The sequence below is a fragment of the Desmodus rotundus genome, chromosome 9 (assembly GCF_022682495.2).
Source record: "Desmodus rotundus isolate HL8 chromosome 9, HLdesRot8A.1, whole genome shotgun sequence".
NCBI classification, from domain to species: domain Eukaryota; kingdom Metazoa; phylum Chordata; class Mammalia; order Chiroptera; family Phyllostomidae; genus Desmodus; species Desmodus rotundus.
This window is the reverse complement of record NC_071395.1, coordinates 2,191,261-2,218,929: the sequence shown is the minus strand read 5'-3', so window position 1 is coordinate 2,218,929 and position 27,669 is coordinate 2,191,261. Positions and strand designations below refer to the sequence as shown.

Sequence of the window (27,669 nt, the reverse complement as noted above, 5' to 3'; positions counted from 1 at the left end):
GCACACAACACCACCCAAAGCCCAACAGTCGAGAAATCAAACTTCCTCTGAAAAGGGTTTGAAACAGACTTTATGTGGTAACGACACTGAATGGCTGGTGGAGGCTGCGCCACCGACCTGGGCGGCACAGGGAGACTGCAGAACACACAGCCACAGTTACAAAGCCCGCACATTCGAGAGCCGCAACGCGATTGGTGGTCTGACTTATAATACTGAGACGTTGCGATAAAATTTGAATACCTTAGAAAAACCACAAAACTGTCACTGGATAAGTATTTCTGGCTATATTTACCACGCAGGAAAAGGAGCAGACGCCTCAGTAACGCTGAGGTCACTGAACTCGGGGGAGATACAGAGTACCAACAGGAAGCAGTGACTTCTTTTCCCACTGGAATTGTAATTTGAAGAAAACACAAATAGTGCTTTTTTGCTACAAATTAAATTTCAATACTGAAAGTATATGATTTTGAAACAAACACAGAGAAGCACCCACGTGGTGTTGGACCACAGAACGGAGAAGAAATTGTGGGGAAACACACCGCCTCCCAACAGCCCATGCAACTAGGACAGAGTGAATCCAGTGGGCGAAGGAACGAACCAACTGTTAACAGTGCCTCTTCCTCTAGATACACTTTACGGTGTATTTGTTTCCAATGAATACACTGCAGTTTGGAAAAAAAAACCTTAGAGAAAATAATCACTTAGGCACATGTGCAAACTCTTCCAGTAACACTTTTTCATTTACTAACCCTGGGAGTTAACACTGCTAATGGCAGTCTATTTCACTCCGCAAAGTGGAGGCGCAGACTTTTCTGTGGGAAGAAATCCAGGGAGTTAACGGTTTTTGAGCACCGATGAGGTTCCATCACTCTTGTCATCTCCGAAGTCTGGGTCCTCGGCTGGCACTGACCTGCCCTATCCCAGGACCTGAGGCTAGGACAAGCACAGGCGCCAAGGCCAAGGGCAGGGGTTTCCGAGAGCCCTAATAACCCCTCTGTGATGTGTTGTGTGTGATCCGCACTGAAGTCGGCAGGTGACCTCGGCTTCTAGACGGGAGGCCACTGGGGGTGAAGGCCTTCACGTGTCCCCTGAACTCGCACGCGGGATGGGACCTGCCACTCCTCCACTGACCCTCCTCAAGCCTGTCTCTCTACCTCCTCTGTCCCTCCTCCCTCTCCCTCCAGAGACCTGCTCCTCAGCCAGTGCCTGTCCTCGAATCCTCACACCTGTGCCTCCTCCTCACCCTGGGGATCCAAATGTGAGACCCAGCTCCCGCATCCTTTTCCTCCCCAGGCGCGGCCGCCTGGCTCATCGCCACAGGGGTCTGCGCAGACCCTGCTAAACCCACTTCTTTACTTCTCTTCCATTTACTTTCTGCTCCCCTGCAAAGAACTTTTTATTTTAAAGTAACTTCAGAAAGTTGGGAGAAGCTGAAGACTGAAGCTAGGACAAAGAAAGCCTGCGTACCCTTCACGCAGACTCACCCCCCAAGAGCATCCGCCCCCCCCTCCCCCGGTCTTCGGAGCCGTCTGAGAGTCAGGCGCCCACAACGGGGCCTTTTCCTTCGAAGCACCCCACTTGCCCTCACTTCCGCTGCGGCTGCCGGTGTCCCCTACAGGGGCTTCCGCTGCCTCACTGCCCACCAGCCTCTAAACCAAACTGGCACGGCCCATTCCTGACTCCGCCTTCCCTATGTGCACCCTCGTTTGGGAGCCCCCATCTCCTGCCTCCCTCCCACTGTGACACCCCTTCCTATGTCTTCCCGGCCTCCCCAGCTGCTCCTCACGCCTCCCAGCGTGGCTCCTCCTCTCCATCCCGGGCTTGGGCTCACCTCTCTCTCCGCAAACCCCACGTCCCTTCCTGTCTCTGCCCTGAAACCTCCAGTTTCCTGAGTCATTCGTTCCCTGCACACGCGGATGACTGCTAAACCCACCCTCTCTCCTGAGTGCTGGACCTTCGCTTCTCACTGCATAGGAAACCACGGCCAGGCCTGGGGAGGGGGGCACACGCACACCGCAGAGCGGGGGCGGTGACGGCAAAGGCCTGAGACAGGCTACGGAGGGCCCTGGCGGTTACCGGGTGGGACCAGAACTGGCGCAGCTGCTGGGACACACGGGTTCTCAGGAAGTTCACACGGAGGGACCAGAGGGTGTGGCCACTGCGCCCCTGGGTCCAGTCTCTAAAGAACTGACCCAGGTTCTCGGACACTTGTCCGCCCAAGTCCGCAATGGCCAAGGGTGGGCATGCCCCGTCTGTCCAGCAACAGATGGACTGATAGGCAAGGCGCACTCCGTCATGGATGGAGGACCGGCAGCCTGGACAAGGGATGGCACTGGACACAGGCCTCAGTACGGGAGGACTTTGGAGACATCACGCTAAGTGAAATAAGCCAGTTGCGAAAACACAAACACTGTTCGTTGCCACTTATCCGAGGCCCCTGGGGCAGGGGCGTCCAGAGACAGACAGTGCAAGGTGGTGGCCAGGGCTGGGGGAGGGGAAAGGGCAGTGCGAGTTTAACGGGGACGGAGCTCCGGCCATGGCAGTGGTGACGGCGCACACGTGAGCGTGCTCAGGGTCACTTACAGATGATCGGGACGGCTGACAGCGTGTGTGTCTCGCCACAATAAAGCCACTTAGGTGCCCCCCGCCGGCCCTCTCCTCCAGTGGGAACCATCCCCGCCACACTCTCCCGCCACGCACTCTGACTGCCGAGCCCTGGGGGCCCGGCCGTCCGTCCCCACCCCGCTCCCCTGCACTCTCAGGAAGCCACCCCCGATTTGGGCGCAGTCCTGGACCTGCAGTGATTGTCCAGCTCACCGACAGGCACCGCAGGCCTCGGCCAGCCCCGCCCCACCCCCGCTTCCTGTAATGCTGGCAGACCAGACTTCCATCAGATTCTCAAACAGGCGAGACTTTGCATGGGAAAGGAAGCTTATTTCCTTAACAGCACTGTTTCCTTCTGATATTGCACCCTTTGAGGAAACAAAGTAATTTAACACGTAACCACATTCAAAGTCTGCAACCTAAACGATAATCTCCACAAAAGCCATAAGGATGACAAGGACTAAAAAACAAACTTTAAAACTTTTCACAGCATTTTTAGTTTGAAAATTAAATCCCTTCTAATCCTCTGAATTTTAAAACATCAACACTGCCCATGACTTCTACCTCAGTGCCCCCGCCACCAGCCCTCGACCCCTATCCCCAGGGCCCCTGACAGCCCTGCTGAGCTCCGTACACGCTCAGACACCGCCTGTCCTTCGCTTCTGGCTGCTTCTCCTGCTAGCACGTCCCCAGTGACAATGCCACACCATGAGTCACTATCGCCACACTGAATGTCCCACAGGCCACTCACTGGGGCTCCTCCTCGCCCTTAATCCCGGGGCAGCCTTAGGACCTCTGGTGCCTGGGGCTCCCTTTCCCCGCTGTAAACTGACCGGCCCTTTCCCTGTGGTAAGCTGGCCTGGCCCAGAGACTGGCCTTGGCCAATGACACGCGAGCAGGAGTGCGCAGCAACTGCCAGGCTGCAGTGTGAAGAGCTGACGCGTGCTGGGTTCTCCTCCAACCCTCCCCCACCCCCTCTGCACAATCAAAGAGGCATCTGTGCCCACGGAGCTCCGCTAGCTAGGCCTGCACAGGGACCAGGAGGACACAGTGTGCTGACCTCCGCTGGACGCACATTGCGAACGAGAAGCATCACGAACGAGGCATAGGCCCACATCCGGACACTGAGGTTTTAGGGTCGTAACCACCGTCAGCCCAGTGACACCCCCCACCCATCCCTAAAAGAGCCACCCCGCCCTCCCCAGGGCTCCAGGCACAAGTGCACCCTGCTTCCACCCTCACCGCTCCCAAACCTTCAGTCCCAGGGCTGCTCCTAGCGCCTTTACCCACATCTTCCTCTTTACAGACTCTAGGACAATGTACTTACTAAGACTTTACCTTCTAAGGGGCTTTTACTCTGGTGGGGGGACGAGTTCACATGCTCTGCATTTCGGGTGCTTCTCTTGATCTGGTCACTATAACATAGAACAAAACACACGCCAGGCACGTCACTACCGGGAATTATTACTGTCATTCGTTCTGAGGCAACGAAAGGAAATGACATTCGTTAAACAATTATGATATGCCACGTGCTGCTCTAGGGGCTTAACGTACGCTATTTTACATCGCTCAACACCACGTAAAAGTAGTTCCTGCCCTCCTTTTACAGCAGATCAAGGCATGAAAGTCCAGTCAGTTTGCCCAGTGACTGAAGTCCAAACCTGCCTGGTTACAGAGTCCTGACCCCTCTACTGCCCCAGGCTGTTCCTTCCCCAAAACGGTTATGAACTTGCCCTGCCCGAGAAACCAGTTTCCCTGACCATTTTAATGAAACACAAGCAGCTGAGTTTTGCCAACCTGGCTTTTTAACCATGAAGGTGGTAAAACAGCTAATATTGAATCAAGGTGTTTCAGAGGCATTAAGAGCGGAAATAGTAGCTAGACCGGCCTGCGAAGTCAGCCAGCTCCGAAGCTGTGAACACGTGGCGGGGTCACGCAGGGAGCAATACAGTCACGACTAACTGAACGCAAAGTGCGCCACCTGGCTGCACGCTTGTGCACCTGCCGAAGGAAGAGCGTGTCTTCCAGGGGCCTGGACTGCGACGGGTTTCTGTAAAACCGCGCCCACCCCGAGTCACCGAGTTAGAGGCGGGACAGCGAGCAGGAGCAGACTGAAGAATCGACCCACGAGCTCGATGACTGGGCAGCAACCGACTGGCACGGAGGCTTCGCACCCTGGAGCTCACAGCAACCTCTCCAGCGCCAGCACGGTGCAGTGTTTCCGTGCTTCCGGATGTCCCAGCAACGCACAGTTGGGGTTTGGGAATCGGGAAGCAACTATTAAAAATGGAAACCTGAAACACCGAACAACCTGCAAGATCCCCGGTTTCGTGCCTCTGACCTCGAGCTCTTCCTACGACACCCACCCAACCACAGACTTCGAAAACCACCCCAGATAATTACTGAGCGCCTGCGGGGGGGGGGGGGGGGGGGGGCAGGGGACCCCGCAGGGGGCCCACGTGTTACCTGAGGGAGGCCACGCCTGCCGGGCCGCTGGGCTCTGGCTCGTTCCCGCTGCCGTCGGCGCCTGGGGAGTCCGGGTTGGCCGACCCGTTACTGACGTGGTCGCTGCTCTCGTACCCGGACTCAGCCCTTTGCCCCTGCCAAGCGTCGCCAGGGGCTCCTGTCTCTCCGAGGCCTCTGCCTCTCTCGGCGCCTGTCCCTCTGCTTTCCGGGGAACTCCTGCTTCCTGCCTCCTGCTTCGGGTCATCCTCATATATGGTCACTAAACACTTCTGCTTCGGGTCCTCGTTTGGCCACTTGTGGGAACTCTGATCTTTGCTGCATTTGGGTTTGTTGCTGACACCTGATTTATGTCTTGGACTGTGCTGCCTTTTGTCACTTTCATTAAAAATACTGTCCACATTTAACGTTTCTCTCAGAGGCTTCCAGGCTCGGTTCCGGCTCCTGCCGCTGCCGTTACAGCTGCTTCCTTTATCCCGAGAATCCTGGCTGCTGTCCGTGTCGTATCCGGTGACGCCCTCGCCCCTGGCACTGCCTGTCACCTTCTGCCCTGCGGCCGGAGCCTGGGGCTTACCTGAACGCAGCGTCTGTGCAGCAGCGGGACTCTGCAGGGCCCGCTGGCCGTGCTTGCACGGGCCCCTCCCTCGCCGGTGGGGCAGGCTAGGGCTGTCGCACTGCCTGAGGCCACTCGGGGCAGGAGGCGACCCGGACGTGAAAGGAGGGAGGTCTTCCTCCAGCAGACCTTTAAAAAAACGCAAGTCAATAAAAACACATGTGAACTAGCTCCAGAGCCATTAGGGGCCCCAGCCAACGACCTCGCTTGGGAAGAAATGTTACGCAGTGAGAAGTAAGTAGTAACTGTAAGCATTTAAGTTATATCACAGTACTTTGAGATTGAAAAGTGCTTTTTGAGTCCTGTGCTTAATGAGAGGCATTTATAAAATAAATGCTTATATATTGGTTTTTTAAAAAAATGATCCGTAAAATAGATGACAGTTTTTTTTAAAAAAAAACAGCATTCCATTGTACTCATTAATTACAATCATAAAGTAAAATATTTTCTACCTCTTAGGCTGGTAGAATTTCAAAGGTTTGCTAAAGCAAATCCCTGTTGAGAGCGTGAGGAAAAATCACCCAGTCACTACATGGGGTGCGGTCAGGTCTGGGCGTCAGGAGGGCAATGGAGCCTCAGAGTTCAAGTTCAAAGCAGACGTGCCCTAACCCAGTAGCTCTCCTGAAAGATTCTACGCTACAGCCACACACAAGGTGCACCAAGTCCACTGTGAAAGGGGGCCGCTGCAGCGGAAATCTTACATCAACACCTCCAGTCACAGCCCCAGCTAAACCCTGGTTTGTCCAAAAGGACAAGTGTGGAAACCCGCCGAGGAAGACGGGCTCCTGGTGGCCGGGAAGCCAGGGGTGGACAGGGGACCTGAGGGGAGGTCAGGGCCCGCAGGAAACCAGCCCCGGCCGTTCACGCTCATAGCCTTCCTCACTAGTTGAATGCACCGCACACGAGTGAACTGGAGTTAATATTAATTACAAATTAAATAAAGCAACTTTTACTAACTTTTACTTACAAAGTTAAAAGAGCGAAACAAAGACAAGTATTCCAGGCTGGAATCAAATGAGAATGAGGAAAAATTTACATTTATAGATTTAATAGGGGTATTAGTGAAATCATATTAAAATGTATAATATATAAATACATACAAAAGATATATTTAAAATGATGTTAAATGGAATTAAAGTCATAATGCTTAGTTTTCAGATAAGATTTTAGCAGCCCCCTTCAAACGTAAGCTCTTCGCTTACCTCTAGGTCGACCCAAATCTTTTCCCTGTGAGGAAAGCAAGTTCTTCTGCTCAAGGGCTTTCAGAGCACACTCTCTGGAAATGTCTCGTATTTTTTCCCTCTGGTCATTATAACTTAACTTAACTGTAAAAGAAAAAGCATTCTTACAGTAATAAAGCAGGTCGCTTTTCTAACTGCTCAATAAAAATACAAACTGAGCTGTGTAAGATATTTAAGATGCTACACAGTAAAAACAAAATGCACACAAAAGCACACAACAAACTCGTTTTTAACTGAAAAAGGCGACGGGGTTTATCCTGACACTGGAGGTGCACGTGACCTTTTAAAACTGCTTGTGGCGCACCGAGAGCGAGTGTGGAAGGGAAAACGAGACCTCCCACGGAAACACAAGAGCCGCCGGGGAGCGAGGGCCCCGGTCCCGCGTCTCCACTCGCTCCGCCTCGCAGGCGAGCGCAGTTACTCACCATTTCGGACCAGGAAATGCAGTTAAAAACTTGCCCGCGTTCCCGTAACGTGAAATGTAGACTACAGACGCAAGTGGTCTGGTTCCAAAGTTCGTGTTCTTAAAAGTTTCTGGGCCTAAAACTAGGGGTCTTCAGAAAAACAGAGGATGGCTTAATCCAACAGCGTTCAACCAGTGTGCCACAAGAGTGTTTAAACCATGCACAACCTGACTGCTGAGTCAGGGGCACTGACCTCTCTTCCCTGGGCTGTCAGACAAAAAATGACAGCAGCCGGCACGGCACCAGCCTCCCCAGCGAACGCCCTGCCTTGACCCATAAACACCCAGGGCAGGTAGCAGAGGTGCACCTATTGGTCAGGTCACATAGTAAGCTCGCATCTGGTCAGCTGATTTCTGGTCCCAGAAACCCCCATATATACATGTAGGCACCTGGCTTTTCAGAAAGTCAATTTGGAGCAAAAAGCACAGGTAATTACTATTATTACCTTTTTATAAATCAAAATTATACCTATTTTGTGTCAGATCAGCAAGAAATGGAACATTTTTGGTTGTGCCACAGAATTTTAGTGATTAGTTTCTGTGTACCGTGAGACGAAAAGGTTGAAAGGTGTAGTTCCATGAAAACCTTTAAAGCATTTACTGTGCTCCTCTGCTGATGATGATGGTTAATTCTGAACCTTACTACCCTGGATATGTGATCTCATTAACACATTTAAAAGGGTGCTTACAAAATCACCCTGGACACCCACCCAAGGCGGGTTTAACCTAGTTCTGACCTGCAATGGCACCGTGGGGGCCCGCCCCCGGACTCGGCTGGTGAGAACCCAAGTGGTGGGAGGGCAGTACCGGGCGCTGCGTCAAACTGGGGCCAAGGGTGAACTGCACGGGGAACTCTGGACGACTAATGCATTCCCTGACGGGGAGTTTCATTCTGGCACAGCAGCCTAATTATCGAGTCCTGCTTGTCCTCCGCCGTCGGTAAGGGCACCTTGAAGGAGAGGCCACGGTGTTTGGGAACAGTCCCCGCGGCCTCCAGCTGGCAAGGCCCAGAGAACACAGAGAGCACGGTGCACCTCAAACAGTGGGCGGGCCACACCACTCCGATGCAGCCGCGGTCTCAGGCACGCACAGACCGAAGACACAGTTCTGCCACCTGCCTGTCCTGTCTCTCCCAGGCAGCAGATCCGGTACGGGAAGAAAGCCAAGCCTGACTCCCAGGGACAGTGTGAAAACGACAGTTTGTGCACGTACCTGGGCCTCTGCCACCACTTGTTTGAATGTGGCTCCGACTAAATGACGAGATATTATCTGTTTGAAATTTCTGATTTTCCTTCTGTTTGGCCTGGTCACTAAGTCCATTTTCTTTTGAATTATCTGACTTATAAATTGCAGGCTTTTCGCATCCTTAAAAAGAAAAACAAAATGCATCATCCCTTTCCTTCTCCTGGAGAAGAGATATTTGAATCATCTTTTCAGACATTTTTTATACTGTAGACAAAATTACTGAAAAACTTAGAGGGCTGACCCCTTCCGAGGATGTCTACCTGCCCGCATGCACCCCAGTGGCCTGGCTGCTGCGGGTTCCCCCTGCTCTAACTCCCTGTAACTGTCCACGCTGACAGCTGGAAAAGCTAGCAGCCCCGTGGCCCTCTCTGTGCTTGTGTGGCCACAGTCGGGGGTGGCTCCTGAAGGTACTTCCGAGGCCACGGATAAGGAAAGATTACAAAGATGAACTTGAGTACTGGAATTTTCCTGAAAGCCATCTTAAACTAAATTTTGAAATCATTCTCAACATGCATTTTATACTCAGTATATTAGTATTCCTAGTATGACTGTGGTGATAGAAAAAACATCAAATTAAAAAAAAAATTACCCATATTTTCCGCAACGGATCTGTGAGGGGGCCAGCTGACGACCTGCCGCAGAGCGTCTTCGGTGGAAACGGCCGTGCCCTCGGGGTTGGCGTAGAACAGCAGCAGGGGCTGGAAGTGGCCGCGCAGGCACTTGGAGACCACGTCCTTCCACCTTGTGCCGACCTTCCCAAAACCGCAGCAGAAACAAAACCACCTGTCACCCTGTGTTACACGCCAGGGCACAGACTGGCTGAATCCGCCGATTAAAAACTTTTAAAGACACTCAGACGGTAGCAGTTCAACTGTTCGTTGTATTATATGATTAACTATTTTGTTTAGTGACTGAATAAAAAACCTTTAAACGTTAACCTTTAAAAATTGATGGGCAAAATTATATACTCTTTATTATCGAGATTTAGGTTAGTGAATTTTAGAAAGCTTTTCACATATGTGTCCTCACAGACTTTTGACAAAGACTTTAAAGCAATTTAATGGGAAAATATAAAAGTTGATTCAAAAATGATGTCGGAGCAAAGGGATGGAAAAGAAAAACGACACAACCGCATGGGAAGCCCAAGAAGCAACTGGGAAGGAGCCACGCCAAGTGCAGGGCGCTCACGGAGGGAACAGAGAGACAGTACAACACCTGGGGGGAGGTAAAACTTTCCGACAGAGGGCATCAGACAAACCAAAGACAAAAACTATAAAATGGGGTTCCTCAAAATGAAGTGATACCTTCTTGCTCTATGAAAAACACCATTAAGAAAATGAAAAAATAAAGCCATGTGCACCTCATAAAGGACTGGTGTGCAGAATACAGAATTCCTACAACTCCTTAAGAAGATAATCCAATCTGAAAAATGGGCAGAGCACGGGGACAGATTTCACCAAAAGGATGTTGAGAATGGCCGGTGAGCACAGGAAAGCTGCCCCGACTGCCACTGATCACCAGGGGATGCCAGTGAGCCCACGACGCGGAGCCCCTGGGGGCTGAAGAGCGCCACCACGGGGTGCGGGACGGAGTGGCTGCCAGGAGGGACTAACACCAGCGCAGGCACCGGAACAGTGAGGGCCGCTCCATCAGGCTGGGCCTGCACTCACCACTTCCAGGGGTTACCGAAGAGCAGTGGGAAAATATGCTCACCCCGAGACTCTTCGCACCTCAGCAGGTGAGTGGCTACGCAGCTCTGCCCAGCCAGACAGGGGGACACAGAGGAAAAGCGAGGCAGAGACACATGCGGCCAGCGTGACTTTTCAGACACTGACTGTGCTCGGCGCAGGAATCCAGGCCAGGGGAGACCACTCCCATAACGCTGAAGAAGGGGCAGAGCCAGTCACAGGAACCTCAGTGAGTTCTGGGGACCAGGGTGGGGAGGGGGACCAACAGGGATGTGGCACAATTCTGGGGTGATGGAAATCTTCTATATGATTGTGGAGGTAACACAGGAGTGTACACAGTTGTCAAAACTTACATACTCAAAATGGGTGCATTTTAATGTTTATAAATCATACCTCTATAAAGCCCATTTAAAAACAAAATAAAAGCAATCAAACAAAAAACAGAGCATTCGAGAATGTTAGCTTTTGCAGATAAGGAAAGGGCCTTAAAAATAAATGTCTGAGGAGTTTTTCAAACTACACATATTTAGCTGTTTACCCTCCTTCTCTGGGATGCTGAGATACTTGAGGAACTACAGTCATTTGAAAGCAAAACAAACATAAAACTCACAAGGTGAGCCCTAGCTGGTGTGGTTCAGTGGATTGAGCACTGGCCTCTGAACCAAAGGGTGTCAGGTTGGATTCCCAGTCAGGGCACACAGCTACATTGAGGGCCGGGTCCCCAGTAGGGGGCGTGGGAGAGGCAACCAATTGATGTATCTCTCACACATCAATGTTCCCTCCTTCTTTTTCTCCCTCCCTTCCCCTCTCTAAAAATAAATAAAATCTTAAAAAAAAAAAATACCTCACAGGGTGAGTATCCATCCAGTTCCTCCTTCCAGTTTTGACAATTTAAACTATAAACTATGTGGATGCAAAGTCGGAGGGCCAAAGTGTTACCACACACTGACTCCAGATGCAACTTCTTAATGAACTGCTGTAACAAAGTCCTAAGGAACCCTAGCAGATGGCTGGTGCTACAATGTATCATATACACATTCATCTGCTGTGTTGAGCACAACTTACACGGAATAAAACTGCGCAGGCACACCGCACAAGTGAAACGTACCCAGGGAGGCAGGCCTCGCCCAGAACCTGTGTGTCCCCCGCAGTGCCGGCAACCTGCCGTCCTCCTGTCACCTCCTGTCACCTCATGTTTTCCCTCGTCAGGGTTTGAATAAGTGGAGTCACAGTGCTGGGCTGTTGACGCCCCATTCTTTCATCGACATGATGCCTTTGAGACCTTCCACACAGTGGCACATGCCACCAGCTCATTCCTGTCCGTTGGCAGGCTGAGCGCCCCACTGTTCGGTGAGACCACAGCATGGCTGTCCGCTCCCCTGGGGGTGGACATGCGAGGTGTCGCCAGGTGGGGTTACCAGGAATGAAACTACCACGAACACCCAGCATGAGGTGCGTGCGGAGCTGCCAGGCTGTATGGTGAGCACCTGTGTAAGTTCAGAAGGAGCCGGCACGCTTTTCTACAGTGGCAGCTCAGCGCGGCACCTCTGGACGCCTGCATCGGAGGCCTGGCCTCTCCTCGCCCCTCGAGGCTCCGGGAGGTTGGTCTTTTGAATCCTAGCTCTTCTGAAGGTGCATCACAAAGCTCATGGGGACGTGAACGTGCACTTCTCCTGGGCTCCATCACGCTGACTGCCACCTCAAGAGCCGTTCATACACCTTCTTTGGTGAACTGTCCAAATCTTCTGCCCACTTTTCAACAGGTTTGTCTTCTTCCTGCTGAGTTATGTGGGTGTGGCCTTCGTTAGGTGTCTGCCTGACACACACTTTCTCCCAGTCTGTGACATGCCTTCACCTGGACAATGTCACACTGAAGGGCAGAGGTTTGGGTGAAGTCCCACTGATCAGTGACTTTTGTGGTCCATGTTCCGTGACTGTTTCCTAACAGATCTCTCTATTTAAACAGGAGTTTGAACATTCTCATCTGGTACTTTCATCTCCATCACTTTTTGTCTTTTTTTTTTTTTTTTTTTTTTTTTTTTTTTTTTTTTTGAGTAACTTACTGTCAGAGCTGGCCCAGAACCACTGTGCAGGCCACCGGGCCTGTCCACGGTGTCTCCAGGTGACTTGGCCCCTCTGCTGAGGTGACACCCTGGGCATCACAGTGACTCCGAGCATGTGGGCAGGAGGCTCACTCCTGCGTGAGCTCCAGGAGCTCCAGGAGTTGCACGGTGGCTCGCCCCCGCCCTGGCAGGGTGCCCGCACACAGCAGGTCACCATTCAGCCCAGATGAAAGGGGACCCCTGCCAGCCTCCAGAACTCGCCCCTCGTGTGACTGACTTTCTGGTAGTCTGTCCAGCAACGTCGGCCACCTTGGCCGCGCTGAACTCCAATCTTAGGTTCCTTCACCCATTTTATATAATTATATGTTTATTTTACCATTGTACCACTATTATATTAATATCATCATTATATCATTTATTCCTAAAAAGTAAAAATCACAATAGCTACTCCAGTCCGTGGAAGCGCCACTTACCTCTTTCACGTTTGCGTCATCAAAAAACACCCACTTAGAACTCTTGGTGTGAAAGGCGAAGGCACAGTAGTGTCGGCTCGTGTAGCAGATCATACCAACAAGGTCAAGTTCACTATTTTTGGCATTTTCATCAGTAACCCTATAAAAAAGCTGTTTAAAAAATTAACAATGTGCCTTTAGTACGGTATTTTTTAAATGAAGTAACAATCATTTAATGCCATGTATCTGACTCTGCAGAAGCGTCTCCCGTGCCGCACCGGAGGACGGCACCGTGGACACTGCTTCGAGCCGTCCAGGAGAAACACGAACAAGCTCGCTAAACTCGGCTCGGCAACGCCGGGTCACCAGTCACACAGAGCTCACGCATCACACACATGACCTCCAAGTGGGAGACAAATCACACATTTTCTGACAGCTCTTGATTGACTCATGCATCTGAGCTGTATGAACCATACCACATAAAAGACAGTTCTCTAGAAGTTTAGCCGTAACATAGATCAATCCAAAACATGTTAACAAGCAAAGAGGGGTCCGTGCTGTGACGGACTTTTAACCTTTAACTGGGCCGGCTGCTGCTTGTAGTTACAACCACATCACCGTGGTCTAGAGCGACGGGGGGGGGGGGGGGGGGGGGGGGTGCAGCGTGAGCGGCTTTAAAACTGACGGCCAGCCCCGGGCCGGGCCAGAGAGGCATTCCGGTTAGTCTGGCTGGGTCAGCTTTACCGGAGTCCCATCCAAACATGATTTCCTTTAGAGGGAAAGCGTCATTCTGAGGAACCAAGTGCAACGTCGCACGTGAAGGTGCGTCGGGGAAATCTAACAACGGGAGGACCGAGAACGGAAAGAGCAGAGTTACCCCGGGGAGACAAAGGCGCGTGGCCAGAGCCCGCACGACGCCCTCGGTCAGGTCCGAGTGTTCCGAGTCCCAGACCAGGCCGACTGTAACCACCTCCGGGCAGTTCATCAAAACACGGCGGATCTTTATTTTTTGGCCACAGTTACTCTAAAGAAAAATACAAAAGGCAAATTTTGAGATCACTGAAACCGACATGCCACAGGTAGTGCCTTACGCAGTTTGTAATATGCAGTAACAGTGTTAACATATGTGGGAAGTTTATTTACAGTGTTAACATATGTGGGAAGTTTATTTACAGTGTTAACATATGTGGGAAGTTTATTTCTTTGGCACATTGAAATGAACTTCTAACAAACAATTTCTCTTACTGATTAAACGGGAAGTTTATTTTAAATCAAAGTGCTTTTCTTTGGCATTTTTGTAAATCTGTTAAAACAAGACTTCAGCCTAAAATAATCAGAAATAGAACCCCTGAAATCATTAATAATACTACATCAGAAAAGAATGATACCATTTGTAAAGTTTACAGAAAAAAACAAAATTAACTTTGTCTTTGGTCAAATGGTGACATTTCAGAATTAGAAAAATTCACATATACTGCCTCAAACCCTCCACAGAGTTAAGGGCTTTTAACGAAACAGTGCTGAGATGAACAGCTCACAAGTTACCCAAAGGAACACTGCAAAAGCAAATTCTTAAAGTGGGTCCCACAGGTCACTGAAATTCACACAATAATTTCCGAGGGCCGTTTCAAACGGCACGCAGGGCAGACGGATGTCTCCGCGCGGGACTTACGGGGCACTTCCTGTAGTCGTCGGCCGTGCTGGCCGCCTGCAGCAGCTCTGCGAACAGCTCGGGCTTACAGCGCTCGTGCCTCGCCAGCACCCTCTCCACCTCATTGCTGCGGAAGAAAACACAGTCCCAGATCCGACCCAGGCACTGAGGGCCGGTCTGAGGGATCGTGCACAGAAAACACTACGTAGTCAATACATGTAGGGCCACTTTTTTCTGTCTTAAAACAGGATTGTGTGTAAAAAAACTAACCACAAATTTCCATCAGGTGAAAAACCATGAAACTGGGCAGGTGCATGATGAAAAACCAGGTCAAGAATAAAGTAACACAAAAGTTTTACCACTGTTTGGAACCACATGAGTGAGGTACAGGACGTTCTCTCTAAAGGTCTTTCTAAGTCCAATCATTCTTGTACATTGTCACTTAAATTGTTACATAAGTTTCTAAGGGACTTGAGTATAAACTCGGGCCCAGCAAGAACAACCAAGTGCAGGAAAGGCTCCCTCTTTCGCCCACCACTCCCAGAAACACAGTGACCCTGCTCCCCTAGGAGAAGGGCCCTTTGCTGGTGAACACGAGCCAGCTGTGCCTTCATCTCTGTTGGGCACGCCCACCACTTCACTGGAGCCTCCAGTGTCTGTGCCACGTTTTACTCAACCTCCCCCCCACTGCCCCCTGGAGGCCACTTCTTACACATCCAGGTACTGGGTGGCTTTTTTCTTTCTTTCTTTCTTTATTTATTTGAGAGAGGGGAACAGAGGGAGAAAGAAAGGAAGCGAAATATTGGTAGGAGAGATAAATATCCATTGGCTGCCTCTCATACGCACCCCAATTGGGGACCAAACTCACAACCCAGGTGTGTGCCCTGACTAGGGATCAAACTGGTGACCTTCGCTTTGCAGACAACATTCAACTGAGCCACACTGGTCAGGGTCGTAAGGAGTATCTTTAATTCAACAAATACTTAAACATTTCCAAAAAGAAATGTAAGGCGAGCTCCAGTGCCCTTACTAGTTTCCATTCGACACCCGGCTCTCCACCCCAGAGCAGGACACACGCCCAGCTTGGCGGTATCCCCGGCGTACAGCACTCAGCCGGGACGGGAAGCGCCCCACTCCCCAAGTGTGCAAGAAAGCACGGAAGCTGGCGGGCTCCTTCAGCCCGGCCATGGGAGTGGTGGGTAACCAGGCAGATGCTGAGGTTAAAGGAAACCAGACCTGGATTTCAATGTCGATGGCTCTAGTTACCAGATCAACCTTGCTAAACCTGTTTCTTCATCAACGAAAGGGCATTTTTGTTAAGGTTAAAGTGACAATTTATGCAAAGCCTGGAACACAGTAAGCATTCAACAACTGATATTCAGTACCTATCAGTGTAAACAGAGATCGTGAATAACGTTCTGTGCGTTTCACCAAGTGCTGTATGTGTCTGGCTAACTCAACACCCGACTGAGACACTTCTTGTACTTCTGAGGGCGGCCGTTGGTGAGTCCCGCACAGACAGCAGACAGTCACACAGGTCACAGCTTACAAAATAAACGCTCGGTGGGCTGAGAGGCGCTATTCAGTCTTGGGTGAAGGTGACTTTCAGGGTCTTACCATAGGGCTGTTGTCGAAATGTACCGCACGAACTCCGTGAAGGGCAGAGGGTCCGAGGAGGCCCCGCAGCTGCAGCACACGCACTGCGGCGAAAACAGGCGCTTAATGCACGGATCCCGGGCACAAGCGCGGCCCTCGGGGGAGGGGCGGGCCGCTCACCTGCTCATACAGGGTCATGGCAAACTTCTGGTGCGCGACGCAGCACTTGGAGGTGCACAGGTCGGCGTCCTGGCCGGGCACGATGTGGAAGTGGATCTTCTCCAAGATGTTCTCCTGATTCAGAAACCAGGCGGCCAGTGAGTCGGGAAGCTGGCAGAGGGCACTTCAGAACACAGCTGCACCAACTTGACAACCCCTGAAGGGCTCCCGACGTCTCAGACTTGGGAGCGCCCTCCATATCGTCAGCTTTCCTACTTACTCGACACTTCAAATCTTGTTCAACTGTTCAGTATTTGTGGCATTAGCTCTTTAAAAACTTAACAGAAGAGACATTATAATGTATGGTTTTAACAGATTTTTAAAATCCTTTAAAAAATCGGCACATGTGGCTGACATCTAGAACTTAATATTAGAAAACCTAGCTCCCCATGTTTCCAGCATTCCCACCATGCTAAAAGATGTTAATTTTTCTTAAAAAGCCCACGCTCCTTGCAGTGAGTGGACAGTCCATATAATTCGCACCGGCCACCAATGACCAGCACCAACGACAACACCTGCTAGCAGCCTCACGCAAAGAACGTCCTCCAGAGCAGATTCCAAGTGGGAGCTCAGATTTGTAATACAGACCAGTAAGGGGCGTTTATTTCTTCAAAAAACAACTCTCCTTTCTATCGCAGCTGAAATAATGGCTCCTTTAACTAGCCCGCTTCCTCCTCCTCTGCCCCAGCATGTGTGACAGCACGCTGTGAGTTCAGCCTGGCTAGTTGATGAGCTATCACATCATACGTTACTGCTTTGCATTTAAGTGAAGTGAGCTACATTAATTTCAGTATTGCGCCGAATACGTTTGTTGATACTTTAAGCACTGGGTCAGTTTTAAAGCGGAGAAGTGTGAGAAGCCGACTTCACGACTGTGGGCGCTGTTCCAGGCGCTTTAACCAGCAGCTCCACGCCTGCCGGAGGGACAGTAAGATGCTCACGAGGACCCACCACGACGTGCACGCCGGGTGGACTCTGCGGAATTCAGAGGACAGATGAGGCTGTCCTCGGGCGCGTCCTCCCCAGCACCCCTCAGGCTGAGCCTGAGCCACTAAGGTCGGAAATGCTTTGCGTTGTTCCGGAACCGTAAACCCAGGCACGGAGCCATCTCCCCAGGAGGGAGAGTGCAGGGCCCGAATGTCAGACAGAGTCTGGACTCGAGTCACAGAGCTCCCTCCCTGAAGAGCAAGCGTCATTCAAAGGTGAAAACACTGGTGGGGGGGGGCAGGCTGAAGGGATGATGGGAAGGAGGCCTGACCAGGAGGCAGGGGAACAGGAGAACAGCCAGACAAGGAAACCCACACAAGGTTCTGATAAAAGAACTGGCAGAATTTGCTGGCTAGACGCAAGACTACGGAAGCATCGGTTGCATCTTAAGCACACGCGGCATCTGCGGCATTGGAACATTTCCTGTGCTGCTGGGTGTGCGCAGGCACCAGCCTGTAAGTGTGCGGGGGCGGGGCAGGACACCAGCCTAAGTGATGTTATGTAACTGAATAAAGCTTTTCGCTCCCATAAATACATTTTAAAACGTTCTAGCCTAACGCTCAATAAAACACGGCACAGCACGGAGGTCCGCCAGCGCAAGGGCCACGGCCCCACCCAGCCTCCGACCCTCCTCCCTGCACACAGCGGGTTCAGCAGGACCGCGCCCCGCGCTGCGCAGATGCCCACGGAGGGCCACCCGCCTCCCATCCTTACGAAGCACTCGGCAGCGTCGTCCATGAGGCCCAGCTGGAACCTGCGCTCGTCCCTGAAGCTCGCGGCCAGGGCGCGCCGCACGTTGTCCGAGGGCAGGGCCTTCTCCCGGCTGTGCTGGAACTGAGCGAACATCGTCTGCGAATCCACAAGCACCTCCGTGAGTCCCGCACCAGCAACAGCAGAGACGCCCTGACAACTTCACCGCAGCTTGGCGACAGAAACCACTACACTTGCAAACCAACACCGGTCCTGTCGGCCACCCTAAAATCCCACACACAAGGCCATGTGCCGAAATGGCCGGCCAGCCTCTCCATCAGAGGTTGCAGGCACCCGAGGGTTCTGGGGTCCCCTTGGGAGGGCCTGAGGTGAGGCCCACTTTTAACTGTCCCTAGCTGATTCTGATGCAGGTCTCAGGAAGTTCTGAGAGAAGCTGCTTTGAATCTAAAAGAATTAAAATTATGCTAACCAAAAATAAACATCTAATCACAGGAAAATCAGTAGGAACTCAGCAGTCCTAAAACGTGCTGATAAAATCTTAGTTCAAGGACATGAGCGAGTCATGGCAGATACAGGACTCCCCGCCCCGCCTGCCTTCCTGCCTCTTCATTCGCAGCCAAGGAGGCAGAGCCCAGGCCCACAGTCCGCCCAGGTCAAGGACAGGCTCTCTGTTCCACCCTCCACGACCCCGCCTTCCCCCACCACTCAGGAAAATGCCTAGAAGCCCCCGTGACCTGGGTTCTGGTTCTGGTTTTTTATCCCTCCGTGACAAAGAACCCCGACACTCAGTTACTAAAAATAAGCTTTCACCAGAGCACAGATCTGCCCTGTGAGGGAGGACAGCCACCTAGGCCGCACTCGGAGTCCCTGGTGACAGTGATCACTGGGACCTGGGCTCATCAGGGGCCGCTCACTGATGTCCAGTGGCTGCCGGTCTGCCTGCTGGCTGGGACCTCAGGGCCAGCCTGGCTTCCTCACCAGAGGGCACCGCTGCCAGTGTGACTACTGGACAGATGGAGCCAGGTAGGGGCTCCAGCACCTTTTCTAGGAAGCCCCCCTCACACCTGCAGCCCACGGCCGCCACACCGTGCTGGGTGGAAACAAGTCAGGAAGGCCAGTCACACTCAGGGACCCGACGGGCTCCCCGTTTACAGGAAGAGCACAGAGACTCTGCAGCCGCGTTCTAACCACCAGAAGCGCCTCACCCCAGCCCAGAGCCCCGCACCCGCCTCGCTCACCAGGCGGCTCAGCCTGGTTTCCCAGACAGCATCACCCTGTGCCCACCTGGGGCCTCTGCCGGCTGGGTCACCCCGTCCCGCTCATAACGTAAATGTCACTCTCAGTGCGGCGTCCCTGCCCCCCAGCTCTACTCCCCTTCCTCGGGTGGTTTTTCTCTTGCAGCCACTAGCGTCTGATGTTCTTTCTATTTTGCTTACTTATCTTCTCCTCCCCTAGAAGAATATAAGCTCCGTGAAAACAAGTTTTTATCAGTTTTGTTCATTGCTGTTTCCTTAGTAACCAGAACTCAAAAACCATTTGTTAAAATAATTTCAAACTGTAAAAGGTAATGTTCCTAACAATTGTGTATCATCTAGAATATTAACTGTCCTTACATGAAAGTGAAAAATGAAAACATAAACTCAAATAAGCCATACTTTACAAATTCATCTTCAAAACTATAAATCACTCGACAACTTTCATTACGAACGAGATAATCGAATATGTCACATAAATCACACACACCACCAGGCAGAATTGAACACCTGGAGGAACGACACTGACTCCTCAGAACTGCGACGAGGTTACCTTCAGTGCGCAGAATATGCAGGCCTCCCCCTGACAGACGTGTCCAGTCAGCGCCCGCAAGCTCCTTCGGAATATATCCAGCTGCCACAGCACCTGAGACACAGCGAGGCATGGAGAGAGACAGACAGTGAGACCCCTCTCACGGTGACGGCAGACTGACATGTCCTTGCAGCCGCAGGAGGCTAACAGGTCTGCCCACCGCATGGACACAAGCAGACACGCACGGCCGCGCGCTGCAAGGCCGAGTAGCAGAGGGTGCGGCCGTGACTCCAACCGATTCACACGTGAACGGAACGCCAGCACAAACGTGACGCAAGACACAAGCCCTCCTCAGGCAAGGACGTCCCGGGGCGGGGACCTGGGGAGCTGACTGGAGGGCTCGGCAGGGAAACGGAAGAGGCAGCGATTGTGATGCTGGAGATGAACTGGAATTCCGAGGGGAAACACAACTGCAGTTGTAGCCAGGGTGTAGCCGCAAGGGCGAGCAGAGGCCGGTGGTCCCTGAGGGAGAGGGGGCTGGGGCAGGGGAGGGAGCAGCAGTCACAGCTAGCCTGAGGGACAACTGTAATAGCAGGAACTACAAAATAGTACAAGGAAGGAATAACCTGAGTATATTTGCTACACTTACCCATTCATCAATTTCCACTAAAAGACAAAAGCAAAATAAACAAGCAAGACTGTCATGGTTTAAATACATCAGCCTGGTACTTAGAGTCGTTGTGAGAAGACTGCAGCCTCTGCCACAGGGACCCCTGGCCGCCCTGCAGGCTCTGGCTGGGATGGAGCGCCACGTGATGGCACGCAGCGCCCGGAGCAGTGCCCGGCACAGCAGGCAGACACAGACACCCACTGCCCGCTGCTGCTGGAGCGGCCCTCGCGGCCACCGCGCACCGAGGGGCCCTCCCCCAGGACGAGAGTCTGAGGGAAGAACGGCCCAAGTTTCCAAGCGTGGCTGTAATTCTAAACCGGCTTTCACCAAGCCCGACACAGAAACACGGGGAACATGGTGCGAAAGCACACAGTCAGCGAGCTGCGCGCCAGTGCGCGGGAGGGAGGACGCGGGCAGGGCAGAGACCAGAGGCGAGTCTTTCCTGAGGACCCCCACCCCTGCTAGACCGAAGAGGGGCAAAACCTTCCAAGCACTGAAAGAGGAAACCTGCCAACACTGACACCTTAGACGGAAGAAACTGTCTTTCAAACACAAGATGAGCCCTGGCTGGGAGGCTCTCTTGGCTGGAGCGGCCTCCGCACAGCAGAAGCATGCGGTTCGATCCCAGGTCAGGGTGCACACGGGAGGCGACCCATTGATGTTCCCCCCTCTCTCTCTTCCTCTCTCGAAGCATATTCTCGGGTGAGGATTAAAATTAAACAAACAAGCAAACAAATTGAAATGGATGTTTTCCCAGACACCCATCAGCTGAAAGGACTCATCGCCGACAGCAGAGCTACCGGAACTGTTGGGACAGGCGCTCCCGGCAGGAGCAAGGAGCCCGGGGGACTCGGGGCCTATGCAGAGGAGCCTGGGCACCCGCGAAGCAACCACACAGAGCAGAGCAAATGCCCTGCCCAGTGAAGGTCCATGCAACGGTCATTCAAAAACTACGTGCCCATGGGAGCACAGCTCCATGCCGCTCACCACGCAGGCATCCTGACTCAGACCTCTCCCTCCTTGCACGGTGCTCTCCGCTTCCGTCTCCCTAAACGAGCCGCGCCCCACCCCCCCACAGCCTGTGTCCACCCGCAGCAGCGGCTCCCAGGCCCCAGGTGGACGAGGGCCCCGTGTCCTGCGTCACTCAACCAGCATCTTCCTGCCCGCCTCGCAGCACCTGACGCAATGGGGCCTCCCAGCCGGGGACACCCGTGATGCCTTGAGGGCGTCCAAACGAGAACCGGAGCCCATGCCGTCCCAACACAAGGGCTCCTAACTGTTCCCTGGACACCTGTCGCCGAAGGAGCGACTGAGAGCGCTCGGCCGCGTGGGCAGCCTGGGCACCAGCTGGGCTCTTGTCACCCCTGAGTTCACCAGCCGGCACTCGTCCCACTCTCAGCTCTCAGGAGGGAGAGTCGCTTTGGGAAATGCGTGTAAACTGATGTGTTTACAATAAACTCTTCTACGGCCTATTCCGGGGTCAACAGAACACTCCCCAATATTCTAACCCTTCCTCATCTTTAGTAACGGTCAGAAGGACACAGGACCCAACAAAACCTAGAACCGGTGAGTAAGTCTGGTCTAGACATAGGAGAGGACAGTTACCTGAGACGGAAAGCAGGGTTAATACTCGTTAATCATAGGATTTCAACAAGGACTGAGGCAGGATGGATTAACCTTCGATTTAAGGGAACCGGTGGGCTCCCAGCTACAATTCCATAGGGTGGAGGGAAGTTGGAACGCTGAGACCAGAAAAACCCGCATCGTCCTTTCACCCCAAAGAGCTTGCTGCTTCTTACGCTGTCTACAGGGGGTGTGCCGGGTTTCTTTTGTTAAAAAGTATGTACAGGCGGGGGGATAGATTAGCTGATTCAAAACAATTATTCTATATATTTTACAAACAATCTTAATTTACTAAGTAATGATTATAAATCAAGATATTTTTATATCATACTAATATATGATTCTATTGAAAAAAAAATTCCATTTGCTATAATAACCAAAATGCCTTGCCAAAATACTTTCCCACCATTAAAAGTGATCATAAAAACTCATTCCAGTCAATAATAACTTTATTCTTAATTTACAAGTTAAAGAAACACTGGCAAAGAATTTCCTGAAAAGCACCTGGGAAACTCGCAAGAGACACCAGCCTCACCTGCACAGCGCTGTTGAGGAAGCAGCTGTTCTGTCCCGGCTCATTCAGCAGGCCTTTGGTGGGCGCCAAGGACAGCACGCTGCCAGGCTGGTACGCCCGGGCGAGATTGCCGCCCGGCTTCCGCAGGAACCTCACCCACGCCATGTCCGCGCAGCGGTGTCTGATTAAAGCCCGCAGCTCTAGGCCCACTCGTTCTCTCCAATACAACGGACGGAGTCTAGAACTGCCTGCTCAAACTCACTGCGGTCCATCACAACAACGTAAGCTTCCACGTCCTTACGGGTCCTGCCGCCGCCGCCAATTCTGCGGACTTGGTCACGTGAGAGCAGGGTACAGAAACGTCAAGTTTGGAAAACTAAAAAAGGCCATTTGAAACACAGCCTTAAAGATTTTTATGTGTTCAATTTTAAAAGAGATTTGTATAGATTAAAATGGAAAACATTTTTGTAAACTGCTAAAAGTAATGTTGATAAATAAATCATTTTCTTTCAAGCACAAGCCATTTGTCTTGTTGGCATCTGGCCTGATCCTCTGGCCGCTTGTTTTCCTCATGGTCTTTTCATAAGCAAGAAGGCTCTCTCTCCAGTGAAGCTGTCAAAGGTGGCTCCGTATGTCACATCCGTGTGACCTCAAAGTGACTCTACAACAAAGAAAAAACATTTAAATAAAGGTAACGGCTAATCAAGAAAACCCCTACTTTACTCTTTGAACACAAATACTGAATATATATTTAAAATGTTGAATATGTAATCATAAAAGGATTAGAATTAATGTTCTAAAATATGAAAATGAAAACACGGTTTGTCATTAAAGAACATTTAGATGCCACTGTAACATCAAACACCACAGAAAGCAAGCTGACGGGTGTTTGCAGAAAGCAAGCTGACGGGTGTGGGCGCCCGTCACGGAAGAGGCGAAGGGACGAAGAGGTACAGACTTCCAGTTACAAAGTCAGTCATCACGAGGTGGCAACAGCAGAGGGAGTGCGATCAATAACGGCACGATAACCGTCCCATGACAGCGCTGCAGTAACCCAGGACTGGCAAGGTGCTCTCTGCACCTAACCTACGCAAACAGCGCGGCTTCTCCTGGACACCTGCTTCCCTTCCAGAAGTCTGGAATTTTGATCCGTCCTACACGGAGGGTGTCCATGTGGCCACCAATAAAACCCTGGGTCTCTCAGAAGCCTCCTGGTGGACGACATGTACATGTCATCACAACACGTTGCTTGGAGCAGCCACATGTCCCAAGTGAACCTACTGGGAGAAACGACTGGCAGCTTGTGCCTCATTTCCACCAAACCTCCCCCCATGACCCTTCTCCATCTGCTGACTCTGCTTCATGGCCTTTCTCTGTCATTCAGCAGCGTGAAGAGCCCAATGACACTTCCAGACAAGGCCAGGCGAGAGGGAGGGGTCTGGGAGATGCCCATACGGGGACCCAGAGCTACTTTGTTTCTGCCAAGCTGGCAACACTTACAAGTAACCCCCTGCCGGGAGAGAAGAAGCCCAGCACTTTCCTTTCTTGTTGACTGACACAAAATGTAATGATACTCCGCTACCCTGTGACTATATTGTAGCAACCTGGCAACAACTATTAAAATTTAAAAAAGCACACTTCAATCTAAAAACGAAAACAAACAAAACAAACAAAAAAACCCAAAACCCAACATTGACAATCTACGCCCCTAAAATAAGAGCACTTTAAATTGAGATATACTGGGTAGGCGCAGTGAGACAGGAAGGAAACAAAACCGATGTCCATAAACAGGAACATAATATAGCAGGATGTTTTCCAGTGACAAAGGCAAAAGGCAGAAATGTAATATGATCCCCTTTTGGTAAAATAACAGGTGTGGAAATATAGACCTTTCTATGAGCGCCTGACCAAGGGGCAGTGTGTATGTGTCTAACCGAAATGGGGTTGGACAATGAAGCCAGAAAAGCAAACGTGGGGAAAAACCCTATGAACAGGGGTTCCCACGACCTCCTCCGTGGGTCCTCTGAATGTGCTAGCACGGCTCACAGAACTCAGAAGGAATGTCAGGTTTATTAGGAAAGGTCGTCACTCGGGCACAGCCCACTGGAAGAGGGGCGAGGGGCGAGGGGTGTGGGATAGGCAGGGAGCTCTGGCCCTCTGCAGACACGCACCCTCATGCGCCCCCACCCCAGACTCACAGGCCCTTAGTGATTGACTCGGCGCCCTCCACCCGCCCTTCCCTGGAGGTGGAGGAGGCTGGAAGTTCACTCTTCTAATCACAGGCCAGTTCCCCTGGCAACCAGCCCCACGCTCAGGCTGCCCAGGAGCCCGGCACAGGTCACCTCAATCCCACTCTAGACACATGTATCATTTCCTAAGACTCCAAGGGGTTCAGAAGCCGTGGGATGGGAAACTGGGCCAGAGGCCAAATGCCTCCTTCTTGTACGCCACGCCCGCCCATCGCCTCACCCCTAGCCATCCCCATGCACTTTCTCCACATCCTGTGCTTCGGCCACAGTGCTATCACTGAACGCACCGCGCGAAACGCCGCTCTACATCCTCTGCCCCGCATTCCTCTGCCTGGGTGCACTTGTCCTTGACACCCACGTGGCTTCTCCCTGGGTCCCTCCACACTGCTTTGCTCAAGAATCAGCTCTGAACGGGGCCCACACTTATCTAAACCGCAGCTCAGCACCGTCTCCGCATTCCCACTCCCCTTGCCGCTCTGGCTCCTGTCTCCCTGGCGCTCAGTCTCCACCAGCCACACACCGAATAACTGACTGTGTGCATTATCACATCTTCTCCCGACGCCGTCGCTTGTGAAGTGAGTGCCGGCGTCTGGAACAGAGTACAGTACATGGCAGGTCCTCACTGACCACTTACTGAAGACAACGAAGTGAAACCTCCATCAAGAAGCCTTCTGAAATCAGCGTTCCTACCAGAGATGACCCTGGCGCTCAGGGTCCAGGACTGACCCTTCCGTCTGGCAGGTCGGGGTCGGTGTGTACTGGCACGGAGGCTGGGCGATCTCAGCCCACTTGGCAGCCCCACAGAGGAGGAAGAACCTTCCAGGACCCAAACAGCTGGTTCGTCTGAAAATGGTGTGTGGGGGTGGGGGGCTCCAGAGAGGGGCTGGGTTTATTATGCAGGCTGGGGGGTCGCCAGGGGGCCAAAGTAAAGAGTGTCTGCTGGGTCCCGGTGGCCCCTGACTCGGAAGGGGCCCACGCTCCGATGCTGACTCAGGACTCCCCCATCATTTCTTCCTCCTCTGTCAGGTGCCCAGGAGCGCGGCACCGGGCTCAGCTCCTCAACCACTAAGGCAGGTCCGTCCTCACCCACAGTTGCCACTTATACAGCAGGGGCCCCCAGAGTCACGGGAAGAGTCACAAACCACGAACGGGTGAGACGCCTACAAACACCCAACACCGAGCAGGCTCTCAGTACAAGCAAGCTGGCCGTGAGGACGGCAACAGCACTCTCTCGGATGTAAGACCATTTTCAACAACATAATGAGCAAGCCGTGGTACGTGACATCCTACATCCCACTTGCCATCCTTCTGCAGTTCCTTAAGCTGACGTCTCAGTCTTGACTTCAGCCTTTGTCCAGGTGCAGTAGGATCGGACAAACTGTACACTAAAGCGTCAAAGTCTAAATTTTAAAATGTGTTAATGTCATTCTTAGTAGAAAATAAGCAATTTCATGTATAGAGCTACATACTACTCTAAGAAAACTAACGAGGGAAAAATTCTCATTTACAAAGCACCGTTGGGGAATGCTTCACTTCACAAGCGGATTTAAACATTCATGTGCAACCTGGACCAGAGAAGGAAAACGGAGTTAAAACCCCGGAGGCAATGCATCAGAAACACACAGGCAGCGACTCTGAAATAGGCACGTAAGCAACAGGGAAGATTTAATTTAGAAAAAGTCAACCTACAACAGCCCCCTACCCCCGTTCACAGGGGTGGGTGTCTGAAACGGCGGACAGCACCGGACCCTACGTACACTGTGTCTTCCCTATGCATGCTAGCTAGCCTAGCGCAAAGTTTAACTGGTGAGTCAGGCACTGTGAAAGGCAACAACGAGTAAGGGAGAAGTTATAAACTGTAAGAAACATTGCGTGAACGTGCCTGCTCTCTCCCTCGGCAAACTGGCACAGATTTTTTCCTTCTTCACAATTTCACGGATACAAGATTCCTTCTTACTGCACATCTTAGCAACCTCAGCCCACGAAGGCAAGAAAATTCACCTTTCACGCAAAGGAAGCACTTCCGGCTTCTCTTTGGGGCACCCACACTGCCCGCATCACTGCTCTCCTGCTTCCGGGTGGCTGCTAAGCAAACTGAAGGTGCCTCGCACACGAGCACTGCGATACCAGGACAGTGGGTGCGACGCCCCGGACAGCACGGCGGCTACGGGACCAAGGGGCAGGGGACCCCTGCAGCTCGGGGATGCCGAGCAAGAGGCGGAGTCACACTGGGACAGCAGTGGACAGTGCGCGATGTCGTGCTGCTCAGTGCAGGGCACGACGAAAACTCACGCACTGTTCATTTATGGAATTTTCCACCTCATGTTTTCAGGCTGAGGTAGAGCAAGGGTAACTGAAATGGGGCAAGCCAAAGCCGCAGATAAGGGGGGGCACTACTGCCCACAGAGCTTTTCAGAAACATCACTACTTACGTCCTAAATGATGATTTAAAGTCACACATAACATGCAGGTGCATCCAGCCATAAAACAGTAACGAGAGCACCCAACACGCTCCCTTGACATTGCTGTGGCCGCGTCTGAGTCCCTGAGAACGCTCTCGCTGCTGCGTCACTGTCCCCGGGGGTGGGGGGACCCCCACCGCCCAGTGCTCTCCTCACGCTTCAGACATGGGTGCGCGCCCTCGTCTCCAGGTGCCCTTGGCTACTCGCTCCTCCCTTTGCCCAACCCGGTATAAACCCTCACAGAAGAACGTGTGGAGTACGGGGGTTCCCAGGGTTTCTGGGTGCGCCTCTGGGGACTTTCGGCAGCCTAACGCAGCCTGTGGGCTCCTCGGAACGACGTTACTACTCGGCTCCAACCACAGGCTGGGGT

The 27,669-nt window shown here is 52.1% G+C and overlaps 1 protein-coding gene across 2 annotated transcripts in view; it reads right to left on the bottom strand.

The window, feature by feature from the left end:
• Nucleotides 1-27,669, bottom strand: part of USP53 (ubiquitin specific peptidase 53) — a 38,744-nt gene that overhangs the window by 8,498 nt on the left and 2,577 nt on the right. The window contains exons 2-15 of one of the 2 annotated variants that reach the window (XM_053911093.2): nucleotides 22,610-23,249; nucleotides 19,803-19,895; nucleotides 18,000-18,134; nucleotides 16,260-16,373; nucleotides 16,101-16,183; nucleotides 14,505-14,610; nucleotides 13,710-13,856; nucleotides 12,854-13,003; nucleotides 9,219-9,381; nucleotides 8,597-8,749; nucleotides 6,883-7,005; nucleotides 5,642-5,809; nucleotides 5,071-5,131; nucleotides 3,943-4,019 (exon numbers count right to left, since the gene is read on the bottom strand). In XM_053911093.2, coding sequence (XP_053767068.1) covers nucleotides 3,943-4,019; nucleotides 5,071-5,131; nucleotides 5,642-5,809; nucleotides 6,883-7,005; nucleotides 8,597-8,749; nucleotides 9,219-9,381; nucleotides 12,854-13,003; nucleotides 13,710-13,856; nucleotides 14,505-14,610; nucleotides 16,101-16,183; nucleotides 16,260-16,373; nucleotides 18,000-18,134; nucleotides 19,803-19,895; nucleotides 22,610-22,753 — 1,717 coding nt within the window. In that variant the 5' untranslated portion in view covers nucleotides 22,754-23,249. Of the gene's footprint in view, nucleotides 1-3,942; nucleotides 4,020-5,070; nucleotides 5,810-6,882; nucleotides 7,006-8,596; nucleotides 8,750-9,218; nucleotides 9,382-12,853; nucleotides 13,004-13,709; nucleotides 13,857-14,504; nucleotides 14,611-16,100; nucleotides 16,184-16,259; nucleotides 16,374-17,999; nucleotides 18,135-19,802; nucleotides 19,896-22,609; nucleotides 23,250-27,669 lie in introns of both variants that reach the window. The other variant, XM_053911092.2, reaches the window with a different exon arrangement.